At 46.7% G+C, this 15,511-nt stretch overlaps 1 protein-coding gene across 1 annotated transcript in view; it reads right to left on the bottom strand.

Moving 5' to 3' along the window:
- Positions 1-15,511, bottom strand: part of cfap61 (cilia and flagella associated protein 61) — a 216,307-nt gene that overhangs the window by 107,822 nt on the left and 92,974 nt on the right. The window contains exons 15-16 of the mRNA XM_078557547.1: positions 9,438-9,644; positions 8,513-8,647 (exon numbers count right to left, since the gene is read on the bottom strand). Of these exons, the coding sequence (XP_078413673.1) occupies positions 8,513-8,647; positions 9,438-9,644 (342 nt within the window). The remainder of the gene's footprint in view (positions 1-8,512; positions 8,648-9,437; positions 9,645-15,511) is intronic.

The raw sequence follows: 15,511 nt of genomic DNA, 5'->3' as shown, positions 1-15,511 counted from the left end.
ACATTGGTGTGCATTCTATTTTAAAATAACAAAATGCTTAGTGAAAATATGCCAACCTAGTCTTTCCTGAAACTGCTTCTCTTGCATGCAGAAACATACCTGGTTTGTCCTTGTGCTTTTCCTAGGGACAATCTGAGGGCCAGTATCATGAGAGGTTCTTGGCCGCTCATATTCTACAAAAGGGTAATAAGGCTGAGATAGCCTTCCTCTGATGGAGGAACTTGCTCCTGTGAAGGAACCATTGTTGGATGAATCTATAGAACATGTTCCTGAGCAGCCCAGTGTTCCAACTTATGTGCCACAAGAATGAAACTCTTAAGGTAAAGACTGAAAAGATGGCAGCCTCAAACAGGTAAAGTCCAGCTTTTGCCATTCTACTGGATACTGGATCTACATTCCCACTGATTAAGAGTGGCTGGTCTAACAGCAGCTATCAGATCCAGAGGGACAGTAGCCTCTGCTCTAGCTACCATGTCTGGAAGCTGGAATGCAAGGCTCTACCTTCTCCATCCGCAAATGCCACCAAGTTAGTAGTCTGCACTTCCATGTAGAGGCACCTTTTAGGTGGAGAGTTAGCTGCGGGTTCCAGCGAAGCTGCCACACATTCCACTGAGGTCTAAAGCAAAGTAAAAGCTTCCTTGATGTTGCACAGTTAAGGGTTGTAAGCTGTAGGTCACATCTACTACATCTGTGATACACCTTTATTGACTGGCTTCAGAGCCAGCACCCTTCTTTTTAGGCAAGTACAAAGATTCTATGCCCATTGACTCAGAACCCAGGGGCATTTTTCCATTATGGGAATGTGGCAGATTCTCATCTCATCCTCCAGCTCTCTCATGTTCTGTGGGGTTGGTTAGCTAGTTGGCTAGATGGTTTGAGTGTGGCGCAGAATGATGCCAATAGTGCAGGTTCAATCCCTGTGGTAGTTCATGGAGGGCTGCCTCCCTGCCTTGCCCCATGCTTGATGCAGAGTGGTGACCACTTGTCTCTCTCTTTAACAGACAGTGATGCCTATGGTCCCTCGTGGACTATGGCTAATTACTTTATCTTACTTCACCTCATGTTCTCTGGACCATGCAGTTCACATCCTCACTAACACCATCTAATTCTGAGCTGGTAAACTGGAATGGAAAAGAGTGCCTTCTCCATCAGTTCTGTGGCTTGTACCATGCAGGGGATGACTTTTTCAAATTCTGGATCCACTATGATGTTCTGGCGCTCATGCACAATGTGTGCAAGTTTTTCTGGCAACAACTATTAGTGAATTAGATGAAGGCTAAAAACTCAGGACTGCCTGACAAGTGAAACAGGGGAAGTTGAAATAAGAGTTGTGATGATGTTAAAGGGGAGGAAGAGGTTTTCATGTTATAATGACACAATACTGTGAAGTCCCAAGTTAAGAGCTTTCCTTAACAGGTATAAAGGATTATTTGCACAATGTAATTTTTGGAGGGTAAGATTGTATGCTGTTAGATATTAGATAGTTAAACCATATAGCAGAAGTAGAAAGGAAAATTACATTATAACTAATTGCTTCAGTTGGTTGCATGAAGCACACAATCCTGATGATGTATTTTTCAAGCACAATGGCTTTAATGAATCACTGCATAATTACAGGATTCATTAATTCATGTGTGCTCTGCCTAAAGGCAGGTCCTTGGCTTATTATCTGCTGATGCTTTGTCCTCAGCTGTTTTCTTAGCAGTTTTTTTATGATGGTGGCTTGCCATTGCAATCCACTCTCAGAGGCAGGGTGAGGAGCAGGTCCCAAGTCTACTTCAGCCAGAATGGGAATCATGGAAGTGCAGTCAACTTTGGGTTCTTGGTAGTTTGGGGGTAGGGCACTTTCTTTCAGTATTTTTGCATGTGTTTTATATACAATTTGTCGATCACGTACACAAGTTCAGGTTTGTGTCTCACGTGTACCAAAACTGAACTCCAGCGGCTTGCTGAATTCAATAATCACCACCATTCCCCCTTGCCACCCCACCCCCACTTATTTAAACTTTCAACATGGACCATCTACAACTCTTCATTTTTAAGGAGAGAAAAATAAAATTGCCCATGTAATTTTTGTTCTCTGCTTGCTGGGGTATTGATTTGCTTTGAGACAGTCTATTCCCTTCCTGGAAAATTAACTGGTTCAAGGTGATATTTATTTTCGAATATTTATCTGAGTGATATAGTACAATTGTGAGACTTCAAAAGGTTGAAAATGGCTGAATCTTTGTAGTTTTGATGTTTCAGATAGGATCTCCAGTTAAACCGGTTGTTTTTTTTTGGACTGGTCCTTTCCTGTCAAACTATAATGTATGTTAAAAATATTACAGAAAATTAAAGTACATGGTGCAGTGGGTAACATATTAGCATGGATAGAAGATTGGCTGGCTGGCTGAAATCAGAGAGTATGCATAAATGGGTCTTTTTCTGATGGGCAGGATGTGACGAGTGGCGTCCCACAGGGTCTGTTCTGGGGCCTCAATTTTTTACGATTTACATCAATGACTTGGATGAGGGGAGTGAAGACATGGTAGCTAAATTTGCAGATGACACAAAAATAGGTAGGGAAGTATGTCGTGAAGAGGACATGAGGAGGTTGCAGACGGATATAGAGAGGTTCAGTGAGTGAGCAAAGATCTGGCAAATGGAATTTAAAGTGGGAAAATGTGAAGTTGTTCACTATGGCAGGAAGAACAAAAAAGCAGAGTATTTCTTAAATGGAGGACGGCTGCATAATTCTGAGGTGCAGCAGGATCTAGGTGTTCTGGTACATGAGTCAGAAAAAGTTAGTATGCAGGTACAGCAAGTAATTAAGAAGGCTAATGGAATGCTATCCTTTATTACGAGAGGGATTGAACATAAAAGTAAGGATGTTATGCTTCGGTTATACAGAGCATTGGTGAGACTGCACCGCGAATGCTGTGTGCAGTTTTGGTCTCCTTATTTAAGGAAGGATGTAAACGCATTGGAGGTGCTTCAAAGGAGGTTTACTAGATTGATACCTGGAATGAGTGGGTTGTCTTATGAGGGAAGGTTGGACAGACTGGGCTTGTTTCCACTGGAATTTAGAAGAGTGAGGGGTGATTTTATTGAAGTATACAAGATCCTGAACGACCTTAAGAAGGTAGGCATTGAAAGGATGTTTCCTTTTGTGGGTGAGACCAGAACTAGGGGGCACTGTTTTAAAATTAGGGGCCTCTCTTTTAGGACAGAGATGAGGAGAAATTTTTTCTCTCAGAGGGTTGTGCAACTTTGGAATTCTCTGCCTCAAAAGGTGCTGGAGGTGGGGGTCATTGAATATTTTTAATGCAGAGGTAGATAGATTCTTGTTAGGCAAGGGAATCAAAGGTTATCGGGGTTAGATGGGAATGTAGAAATCGAAACACAAGCAGATCAGCCATGATCTTATTGAATGACGGAACAGGCTCGAGGTGCCGAATGGTCCACTCTTGTTCGTATTTCTTATGTTATGATTATGTGCCTTGTTCTGTTTTACGAAAGATCTATTCCTTAAAAAAAAGGTAATCATTTGGACGGTAAGTCAATAAAGCAACCCAATTTATTGACCAAGTTAATTATAAAGGTCTTTCTAATGAATGGAATGTACTGCCTCAGAATTATGACTATGAATATGAGTAATCTGACAAGTCAAGCAACAGTATGTATTTTAACAAGCTGTTGACTGAAAAATGATGGAGAATGAAACAACTGGCATTGAAATGCAAAAAGAATGCAGTACAATTAAAATAACACCGCTGCACCTTTTACTTGGGCTAGAAACTTATTATGAAAGATGATTAAGAATGCCAAATTGCACTGAATTTTCCATGGCCAGGATTTTACATTTAGCATGTGTGGGTGGGCCAGAGACGCTGGAATGTGAAATGATTGCACCATCGTGCAACTTTGCGATGTTTCGCTTGGCGGGTGCACGCCAGAGTCGGCTGTGCGCCCGCCAATAATTAAAATGCCTATTAAGGCCATTATCAACCTCATTAACTTGAAATTTACGCTGCCTGTCGAACCTAACGGTTGGCGGGCAGGTGAAAAGGCCAAGCGGCCATTACATTTTTTAGGAAACTTCATCCACGAGCCGGATGAGGTTTCCTAAAGCTTTTACAATTGAATAAAAACTTTTTTTGAAAAATAAAAACATGTCCCCTCATGTGACACAGTCACATGAGGGGACATGTTTCATTAAATTTTTAATGTTTTTAATAATTTCGTTAAAAAGTGCTTCAGTCTCCCTGGGGTAGCTCCGTGCCTCAGGGAGGGTGAAGCGCTCTTCCGCGCGCATGCGCAAAAGAATGCTGGACCTGACTCTCCCTCCTCCCCCTGGCGGCACAGGTAGCGCTCAGTGCTACCGCTCGCCATCCACGCTGGGCAGGCCTTCACTGGCCGGCCCGTGTGAAATCGCGGTGCAGAGCTGATCACGGGGGGTGGGCGGCTCCATAGCTGCACCTCCCCCCTCCCGCCAAGCCCGCCCAACACAGGAAAAATTCAGGCCCATGAAAAATGATTTGAAAAAGAACAGAAATGTTAAGAGTATAAGGGTGAAAAAAAAAAGAGACATGCTAGCAAAGTACAATGGCTGTAATTTCTGAGCTCCTGGGCAGTGTAACTGGGGGGCACCACAAAGATGCGCTGGGGAAGCAGCCTCCCCCGCCGCCCCGCAAGTTCCCAGGTACAGTTTGCATGGCAATTGCCTGAGAAGTGCAAACTTTCCTTGGGCAATTGCCCTGCACTGGGAACCATCCGAAAATGCAATTTAACTCCCAAACTTCGGATGGTTCCGACGGTACTACATCAAAAGTTACCCAGAAAAAGTTAGAAGTGTTAAAACCACTTATAACTTCTGAGTAACTATTGTACAGGCCCTCACCTACCTCCCCAAAGGACTCCCCTACACCTCTGAAGCCCCACTGGACTCCCCCCACACCCACCTAACCACCACCCCCCACCCCCCGCCCCCCCACCCCCCACCCACCACCATAGGGTCCACCCCGAAGACTCCCCACCCTCACGGGATTGTCCACCACAGAACCTTCCACATAGGAATCAACCGCTCCCCTCCCCTGGGACTCTTCCCACCTACACTGGGACTCCCCTACAAGGCCTAACTCCCGACTTTCACCGTCCCCCCACACCCTGAGGCTTGACCTGACCCGACCACCCCCCTCCCCTGAGGCTTGACCCAAGCTGACCCTCCAGCCCCTGAGGGCTAACCCGATCCCGCTCAAGGCCCATCTGAAGGCTCGAACCCCACCCCCACACGAGGCGAACCCCTCCCCCCCCCTGAAAAATCTACCCCACCAAATCCTACGCACTTACCTTATATACTTACCTTCTTCCCGGCCTGTCAAGGACCTTTAAACTTGACTGGGCCTTTAACTTACCTGGTTAATGTCATCTAGGTTCGTAAAAAAGGGGGGCTTGGCGCCTCCTTACATCTGACTGAGCTCCCCTTAAAGTTAGGCCCTTGGGATCCACTGCACTGCCCGGATCTCGCCTGGCCTGAGTTGGAAGGCCGGGCAAGATAGGATTGAAAAGAATTTTAGATAAAAAAGTAGGAGCAGAGTGGCAATCTGACTGCATGCCACTCTGTGGGAGTTCAAGACAAATATTTTAGATTGTAAAATATATAGAAAGAAGACCCTTTTTTAAGACCCCTTCTTTTGAATATTATGTTCACGCATCGCGCCTTTTTCAGTCACTCCCTGGTTCATTCCCCAGGGCAATGCCTTGACCAATCAGAGTCGACCTGCCCGGTTTGAATTTTGAACAAAGCTGGGCGGTTCCGTGCTGCATTGTCCATGGCAACACCTCCACCAGTCAGAGTCCACTTGCCAACCAATCAGCACTCTCTTCTCATGCTGTATAAATTACTGTTCCCCCATTATTGTTGGAAAATTCTTGCAAGCTATCCTGATGAGTACAAGATGAGAAGATTTGATAACATGCCTCTTTTTTTCAGCAATACTCAAGTTCTGTACTACTAAATTACTATTAGTATAATAGGTTTTACTGATGACACTAGACATTAGTGGCAGTGCACTTGTAGCTCCTCAACACTAGTACACATATAATTATTCACAAATTGAAACTGATCTTATCATAATCTTGTTGTATTTAAAATTCACATTTAGATTGCCCACTTAACAATTTTCCGATCATGGCTATATTGTCAAGAGGTAAACTAGGAACAAAGGCTAAGCAGCAGGAAGAGACAAAAGATTGCAAGCAATTCATTCATTACTATCTGAAGCCATGAAATTACACATAATGGAATCAAGCAATATAATGGTCCACCTATTCTTATAATAAATGTATTGTGTCAGCCATGGCTCAGTTTGTAGCACTCTCCCCTCTGGGTCACAAGGTTTTGGGTTCAAGTTGCGCTCCAGGGCTTGAGCACAAAAGAATCAAGGCTGACACTCGAGTTCAGTAATGAGGGAGTGCTATACTTTTGGAGGTGCTGTCTTTCAGATGAGACATTAAACCAAGGCCCTGTCTGCTTGCTCAGGTGGATGTAAAGGATGCCATGGCACTATTTCGAAGAAGAATAGGGGAGTTATCCCGGGTATGTTGACCAATATTTATCCCTTAATCAATATCACAAAAACAGATTATCTGGTCATTATCTCACTGCTGTTTGTAGGGCTTTACTTTGCACAAATTGCCTGCCACATTTCCTACATTTACAATAGTGACTACACTTAAAGTATGTCATTGGCCGTAGAGCACTTTGAGACATCCAGTGGTCATGAAAAGCGCTGTATAAATATAAAAGCAAAATACTGCGGATGCTGGAAATCCAGAACAAAAACAAAAATACCTGGAAAAACTCAGGTCTGACAGCATCTGCGGAGAAGGATACAGTTGATGTTTCGAGTCCGTATGACTCTTCATCAGAACTAAGACATATAGAAATGGATGAAATATAAGCTGGTAGAGGGGGTGTGGGTGGGACAGGTAGAGCTCGATAGGGGGCCAGTGATAGGTGGAGGCCAAGAAGAGACTGCCAAAGATGTCAAAGACAAAAGGACGAAGGAGTGTTGACGGTGGTGATATTATCTAAAGGATGCGCTAATGGGGACATTAAGGGTAGAAAGCAGGATGAGCAAGTGGTAGATGGCCCTAGTGGGGGTGGGGGGAAGGGATCAAAATGGGCTAAAAGGTGGAGATGAAACAATAGATTGAAATAAATTTAAAAATAGGAGGGAAAAGAAAAATATATTTGTAAAAAAAATTATAAATTATTGGAAAAAGGGGGATCGGATGGAGGAGAGAGTTCATGATTTGAAATTGTTGAACTCAATATTCAGTCTGGAAGGCTGGAAAGTGCCTAGTCGGAAGATGAGGTGCTGTTCCTCCAGTTTGCGTTGAACTTCACTGGAACAATGCAGCAGGCCAAGGACAGACATGTGGGCATGAGAGCAGGGTGGGGTGTTGAAATGGCAAGCGACAGGGAGGTCTGGGTCATGCTTGTGGACAGACCGAAGGTGTTCCGCAAAGCGGTCACCCAGTCTGCGTTTGATCTCTCCAATGTAGAGGAAACCGCATTGGGAGCAGCGAATGCAGTAGACTAAATTGAGGGAAATGCAAGTGAAGCACTGCTTCACTTGAAAGGAGTGTTTGGGCCCTTGGACAGTGAGGAGGGGGAAAGTAAAGGGGCAGGTGTTGCACCTTCTGCGGTTGCATGGGAAGGTGCCGTGGGAGGGGGTTGAGGTGTAGGGGGTGATGGAGGAGTGGACCAGGGTGTCCTGGAGGGAACGATCCCTGCGGAAAGCCACCAGAGGGGGTGAAGGGAAGATGTGTTTGGTGGTGGCATCATGCTGGAGTTGGCGGAATTGGTGGAGGATGATCCTTTGAACGCGGAGGCTGGTGGGGTGATAAGTGAGGACAAGGGGGACCCTATCATGGTTCTGGGAGGGAGAGGAAGGTGTGAGGGTGAATGCGCGGGAGATGGGCCGGACACAGTTGAGGGCCCTGCCAACCACCGTGGGTGGAAATCCTCGGTTAAGGAAGAAGGAAGATATGTCAGAGGCACTGTTTTTGAAAGTGGCATCATCAGAACAGATGTGATGGAGGCGAAGGAACTGAGAGAATGGGATGGAGTCCTTACAGGAAGCAGGGTGTAAGGAGCTGTAGTCAAGGTAGCTGTGGGAGTCGGTAGGCTTGTAATGAATATTGGTGGACAGTCTATCACCAGAACTATATAAATATAACTGTTTTTTAATGTTACTTGTTACACTGGTCACTAATGCAACATTAGATGTTAAACATAAAAATGTTTTTAGATGATTAAAGGATGAACAGAGAAACCGTTTGCCATTTGTTTTTACTATTGACTCCATAAATATATAGGTTCCTCAGGTTGTGGGGGAATGATGACTGGAATCCCTAGTTGTTTTTGCTAAACAGTAATTAGAAACCACATTCTCATGAGTATACAAAGTCCTAAAACTGGTTGGCATAGTGCCATCTTCCTGCTACAACTCATATCACCCACCTTATCCTGGGTGATTTGCTTTGATGGAGCATTAATGCCAAGTTGTTCCAATGGATAGATAATCTGTCGTCTCCGACGCACAGGAACTAGGTAATTAAAGGCAGATGTCAGGGAATGAGCACGTGGATTGCTCACCTGAAATAAAAGGTTTACAGTTACTTCTAGGAAGTAATGCAAAGATAATTAATCATCTTCTCAGTAGATCTGAATTAAATTTTACAAAACTCAAGAAAGTTTAAGCCAAAACAACTATCACATGAAGCTTAGGAATGAATTTCCCATTATAGTTGGCACTATGAGCCTAAATATGAAGCATGAGTAACGATATTATAATCTCTATGGAAATTGCAGAAAAAGAAATGGTAAACTTTATAGCACTAGCAATGCATGACAGTTTTCAAATGGGGGAAGAAAGTCTCTAGCTAATTACAAATCAGCCATATTAGGTCTAAAGAAAAATCAGAAGCATCTTTTTTTAAAATTCATTTATGGGATGTGGGCATCACTGGCTAGGCCAGCATTTATTGCCCATTCCTAATTGTCTTCGAGAAGATGGTGGTGAGTTGCCTTCTTGAATCACTGCAGTCCGCAGTGCTGTGAAGGAGAGAGTTCCAGAATTTTGATCCAGCGACAGTGAAGGAATGGCAATATATTTCCAAGTCAGGATGTTTAGTTGGGTAAATTTAATTTTGTACCAAGATAATGTCGAAGGCTATAATCAACTGCCTATATCCAGGTTCAAAGTTGTGCATAATAAACCAACCAATTCACAAATGAGCATTCTTCACCCTTTTTAGATAACAACTTCAGCACATATAGATGGAAAATAAAGTACATCTTTTTAAAAATAAGATGTATAGATAATATATGTATAGCTGGTATACCGAAATATCTGTTAAATTCTATAACAGTTTTTTTGTTTTACCTTATTATCTACTAATTTTGGGTAAACAGGGTAATACAGGCACGATTTAAAAGTAATCCGGAGTATTTCTTTGAGAAAATGTTTGGTACGTTGATGGAAAATTGGGTTTAAAACAAAGTGATAGAGGTGCCCATGTTCTTCCCGTTGGTGATGGTTGAAGTAGATAAAGTTTTCAATGTCATAATGCGAACGGATATATTCAATGTTCTGGAAGGAGATAAACAAATCACATTGAACAAGGAAAATAATACCTAAGTTAGTGCAGACAAAAACAGGAACATCTTTATATTGAATCCTCACAATTTAATATGTGAGGGAAAAGGCTGAAATTTACCTACTATGAGATTTGTTGCAGTCAGTGTACTACATATGTTGTAGAATTTTGCTACCAGCACTGAGTTTCACTCTAGACCAGGATCGGAGAAAGGGCCAAGAGCGAAGCTTCACAAAATTAACCTTATGATGCACTCTCCTTCTCTGTAATGGTTAATTCATACATCTAAACACATATTGTCATCAAATATGTACCTGGATTTCCCAATACCAAATGGTACACAATTGGGTTACATAGAAGTATAACTAAGAAGAATTTACAACACAGAACAGATCATTCAGCCCAATTGGTCAATTCAGGCTTCTATGCTTCGCATGAGCCACTTTTCACCTCTCGTCATCCAACCCTATCAGCTTATCCTTCCATTCCCTTCTCCCTCATGTGCTTAACCTTAAACGCATCTATGCTGTTTGCCTCAACTACTCCATTTGGTAGCAAGTTCCACATTCATACCCCTCTCTAGGTAAAAAAATTTCTCCTGAATTCCCCTTTGGATTTACTGGTGACTATCTTACATTTATGCTTCCTAGTTTTGGTCTCCCCAACAATGCATATACTCCATGTAGACCTTATTAAAGCCTTTATTGATTTAAAAGACCACTATTTGGTCATCCCTCAGACTTCACTTTTCTAGAAAAAAGAGCCCAAGCCTGCTAAGGGAATCTTAATAATTATAAACTCTCAAGTTCTGGTATTATCCTTTTAAACCTTTCTTTCATCTTCTATAGAGTAGCTCAGCGGGATCTACCAGTGCCGCTGAAGTCACTGGGCATTTGGCTGGCTTGCTGTATTTAAATTCCATCTCCATATCCTTTTGACAATATGGAGAGCAGATCTGTATAGAACTCCAAGTGCAGTCTAACCAAGCTTCTATACAAGTTTAGTTACTCAGATTTTCAACTCTACCCCTGTAGAAATGAAACCCCACACTTTGTTTGATGTTTTTTAATGGCTTCTGCTTTGGCTGTGTAGGCATCACTGACTAACATCTGTATTCCGCCAACTTTTATTATGTATGATTGTGGACAACAGTGTGATAATGACCAGATAATCTGTTTTTTGTGATGTTGATTGAGGGATAGATATTGCCCAGGACACTGGGGATAACTCCCCTACACATCTTCAAAATAGTGCCATGTGATCTTTTACATTCACCTGATGGGACCTTGGTTTGACATCTCATCCAAAAGACAGTGCAGCACTCCCTCATTGCTACACTGGACCGTCAGCCTTGATTTTATGTGCTCAAGCCCTGGGGCTGAATTTTCTGTTTGTCAGGCGGGCGTGGAGTCGATCGCCGCCGGTGAAACGGGCCGCGCCGCCATTTTGCGCGGGTGGGCCAACTAAGGCCCGCCCAGCGCATTTCAGACTCCCGTGTTCAGCGGGAAATTCAAAACTGCGGCAGGCGTGTTCAGATAGCCGGTTCCAATGGGGAACCGGCAGTCTGTATAAAGAAAGGCCAGGCAGCCTCCTTTAGGCTGTTTACCATGGCCAGCGACCGGGCTCCAGAGGAGGTGAAGGCAGAGGAGGCAGGCTGCAGGGTAGGCCAGTGGGGGGCCAATGTGCCCCTCGGTTCCCCGATGCCTGCCTTGCTGCCCTCCTGGAAGAGGTGTCAAATCATTGGGAGGTGTTGTTTCTGGAGGATGGGAGGAGGAGGGCCCCCACGTGACCAGGCAGGTGTGGCAGGAGGTGGCAGAGGCTGTAAGCTCTCAAGATGCTGAGGCGCACAGGAACCCAGTGCTGCAAGCACTTCAATGATTTGCTGCGCTCTGGAAGGGTGTGGACCATGTCGGCCTTGGCCATTTAACCCAGCAGGTAGCCTTAGCCTTTGATGCCCCCTCCCCCACGTCTTAGTGTCGTTACTGCATTGGGCATTTGGCGCACGCTGGGTGGGCAAACAGATAGTGACCATGCTTACACCAGCCTTAGTGGTTGAGGAGAAGATGGGTTCTCCCTGCAGCATATGTTGGTGTTTGTCGCATTTGAGTAGTCTGGGGGCAACCTGCAGGGGAGGCAGCTAGACACATACTCAGAACTCCAACACATGTCTTATTGATGGTGATGAGATGGTGGAAGGGGAGCCTCAAGGTGTCGTGGCCAAGAGCCATCTGCTGGCCTCGGCGCTGCACCTAGTTGCACCTCCTTGCCATGGGCGCTAAGACCCGTGTGTTATTCAAAGTGATGGACGCCGAATGTGTCCAAGGTGGCCGTTGGGGGAGGGGGTTGGGATCAGCCGTACTATCTTCTGGGGACTGATCACCAGTAGTGTGGACAGGAGCCGCTGGAGGCCTCAGGTGGGCCACTGTGGTTGGGGTGCGGCGTGAGTGTGCAGAGTACATGAGCAATCAGCCCCAATAAATCCTCTTCTCTGTTCTGCAGGCAAAAACAGAGCACAATAGCCGGGAGCGTCTGCAGACTGGTGGTGGGCACACCGTGCTGCAGCACCTCACCACATATGAGGAGCGGGCCATGGAGCTGGGGAGGAGGCAGGCGGCCAGGTCAGCAGGTGTCGGCGAGGCTGGGGTGCAGCGGCCGGGTATTTGAGGCCCACTGTCCCATCCACTCTGTCTCCCCACCATCCAAAGCACTGATGGTTGCTGCAATCGTTAATGCAGCAACACTGCTCATTCACAGACAGATACAGTCAGACGTGTGGGTCATACACAAAGGTCCCTTGGCCCCTTGAGGATGCGCGTCTCTTGCACCTTCCAAAGTCGCCTTATCCCATTTGTGACCACTATCCCCATGGCCTAACGTGCCATGGCATCGCTGCTGCACAGCCAAAGACTTATTGCATCTTAGGAGGGTTTGTACCTCCACCACCCTTACAGCTAGTGCGTCCCACATTACTCTGTCCAAAAGGTCCTCAGCACCTCACCTGTCAACCTCATGGCACAACTTAAATAAATGCCACCACGTTAGTCATCCCTGCACCAAGGGGTAATGTTGCCCTCTGTCCACCCGTTCTATGCCCCGCAAAACGGTATGAAGGTCAATAATGTGACCTGTCAATCTCCTGTGCTCCACGGCAAATGTCGCAAGTGTTTGCAATGTTTCCTCATCACTGCAACTCTCCAGGCCAGCATGCATCCAGGTCAGGAACCTCTGCACTCTCCCCACTCCAATGCCATCCCTCCCATGAAGTGCAGGTCACAACTGAACGCAGAAGTGTAGATGTGGCCTTGACAGCGTCTTCTGCACTTGCAACATGACCTCCCTTTTCCTACATTCTATTCCTCAGCTAATAAAGGCAAGTTTGGCTTTTACCTTGTTAAACGCCTTATGTTCCTGTTCTGCTACCTTAATGGGTCTGCCCAGCAAGGTCCCTGTAATCGTCGTGACTTCCCACGATCCCACCATTACTCATGTATTCCCGTACCTTGCTTGTCTTGCCCAAGTGCTTAACCGAACACTTATCCACATAACATTCCATGTGGCATTCCTTAGGCCATCTGACCAGCCTGTCTGTATGCGCGTGTAATGTTTGGGCCTCCTCTTGACTATTTATCACCCCACCAATGTTCGTCTCCTTAGGTTCTTGAAGGTTGAGCGCATTATGAGGCTGGGGGGGAAGGGATGAATGGTGTTACTGACTGAATGCTAACTGATGCACTGTCCTTGTTGTTAATTTCAGCATCACCACCGCATGGCCGCCAGGAGGATGTCCAGAGCCCCCCCTCCACACCTGAGGGGCATCACTTGCAACTTGTGTCACATCATTTCAGCCAGCCAGGCACCAGTGCAGCGACTACTACACCGGTGGGGATTATGATGTCGGCTAGTGTCCCGGGGCACAGTGGAGAGAGCACTGCACAATCGCTGGAGGAGATGGCATGGACAGAGAGTGCCGATGGCGCCAGCAGCCGGAGGACTACAGGCAACCAGGCACATGCTGAGTCCGGCAGTGATGATGTGCCTCTGCAGATGTCAGCCATGCAGCAGCTGCAGGACAAGCAGCCGGGTGCGTGGGAGCATCTGGCAGGGTTGCATGAGGGTGTGCTTCAGTTGGTCTCTGTGGTGGAGGAATCCAGGCAGAGTGTCAGTGATGCCATGAACCTCAGGACAGAGCTTCAGGCTTCCTCGATTGAGAGATTGGCGACTCTTATGGAGAGGGGCTTCCAGCAGATTGAGAATCTTCTGATTGGGTTACGCTCTGACCTGCAAGTCCTCACAGCGCTAATGGCCACAGGTGGTCATTCCCAATGTGGGAGATGTTCTGGGCACCAAGTGCCGCCGCTCGGTGCCCATCCATCTGCGGTGAGCAGGGAGGTCTCATGTGATCTCATGTCGGCGCAGCAGCTGCCTGTCGTCGCTGAGGGTTCCTCTCAGGGCGCTCCGGATGAGGGCAGCTCCTCCGCCCCTCTGCCAGTCACCGTTGCATCCGTTGAGGCTGTGACAACTGGGGAGGTGCCAGTTCTGGAACTGGCCACTCCATCTCAGGCGGGGCCAGCACAGGCTCCACAGGCCAGAGGACGCCTGTCAAGGCCAATAGGACAGCAGAGTCAGCAGGCTCTCTCACAAGCCACTCCGACCAATGGGGCAGCGCCTAGATGTAGCACCCACAAAGGTAAGCATAAGGCACGTTAGGCACTCCACGGGTATGTCACTGGTGATTTTGTGTTGGTCCTAGATTAGGGAATGTTTCATTATCTGCGTCAAAGTGACATTTGTTTTTTATTTTGGTGGCAATAAAGTCCACTTTTCTGACCATGGCTGAGGGTGTTTCCTTTGTGCTGCATTTGTATGTTTCACAGACATATCATGAGTGTTTGAGTGGACATTGATGGTTCTGTACTAAGCCCTTAGTTGCAGCTGATGAGGTGGAAGATGTAGCACCTAAGTGCCACGTGTGGAAGCGCCAGGCAATGCTGGTGCTGCTGATCCATGTGTGTGGAGCTAGCTGAAGGTTCGTTGGATTAAATTGTCCCGGGTGTCCCTGCCTCCTTTGTGTAGTAGCGGGTTGGCGTGCTGCCCCTCATCATCGCCCTGTGCTTCCTCATCCTCTGAGGCACTGCTGGATTCATCATGTGCAGCCTCATCCACTGCGTCAAAGTCTTCATCGTCAACAGCATCCCCCCTTTCCAGCGCAAGATTGTGGAGAGCGCAGCAGACTACCACGATCAGAGAGACGCGATCTGGGAGGTGCTGGAGTGCATCCCCTGAGCGGTCCAGGCAACGGAAGCGCATCTTGAAAAGACCAATGGCTCTCTCTGCCACAGCCCTCGTGGTGCCCTGGCTCCTATTGTAGCGCTGCTCAGCTTCTGTTCTTGGATGGCGGAGAGCCGTCATGAGCCACCTTCTGAGGGGATAACCCTTGTCACCCAGCAGCCATCCATCCAGCCGGGCTGGAGCACTGAAGAGCCCCGGCACCTGGGAGTGTCTGAGGATGTAGGCGTCGTGGGGGCTGCCTTGGTACCTTGCACAGACTTGTAGAATCAGCATCCTGTGGTCACACACTATCTGCACGTTCATGGAGTGGAAGCCCTTCCTGTTGACGAAGGCACCGGGCTCACCTGCTGGCGCCTTGATGGCCACATGTGTACAGTCTATAGCACCCTGGACACGGGGGAAGCCAGCAATGGCCGCGAAGCCTCTGGCTCACTGTGTCTGACTTGCCTGGTCCCAGCGGAAGTGGATGAAGGTCAATGCCCGTCTGAACAGAGCGTCTGTAACCTGCTTGACATAAGTGTGGACAGCTGATTGGGAGACACCTCAAAGATCACCCACTGAGCCCTGGAAG

This window comes from Cetorhinus maximus, chromosome 14 (genome assembly GCF_964194155.1).
Source record: "Cetorhinus maximus chromosome 14, sCetMax3.hap1.1, whole genome shotgun sequence".
NCBI lineage: Eukaryota > Metazoa > Chordata > Chondrichthyes > Lamniformes > Cetorhinidae > Cetorhinus > Cetorhinus maximus.
This window is presented reverse-complemented; position numbering and strand designations above follow the sequence as displayed.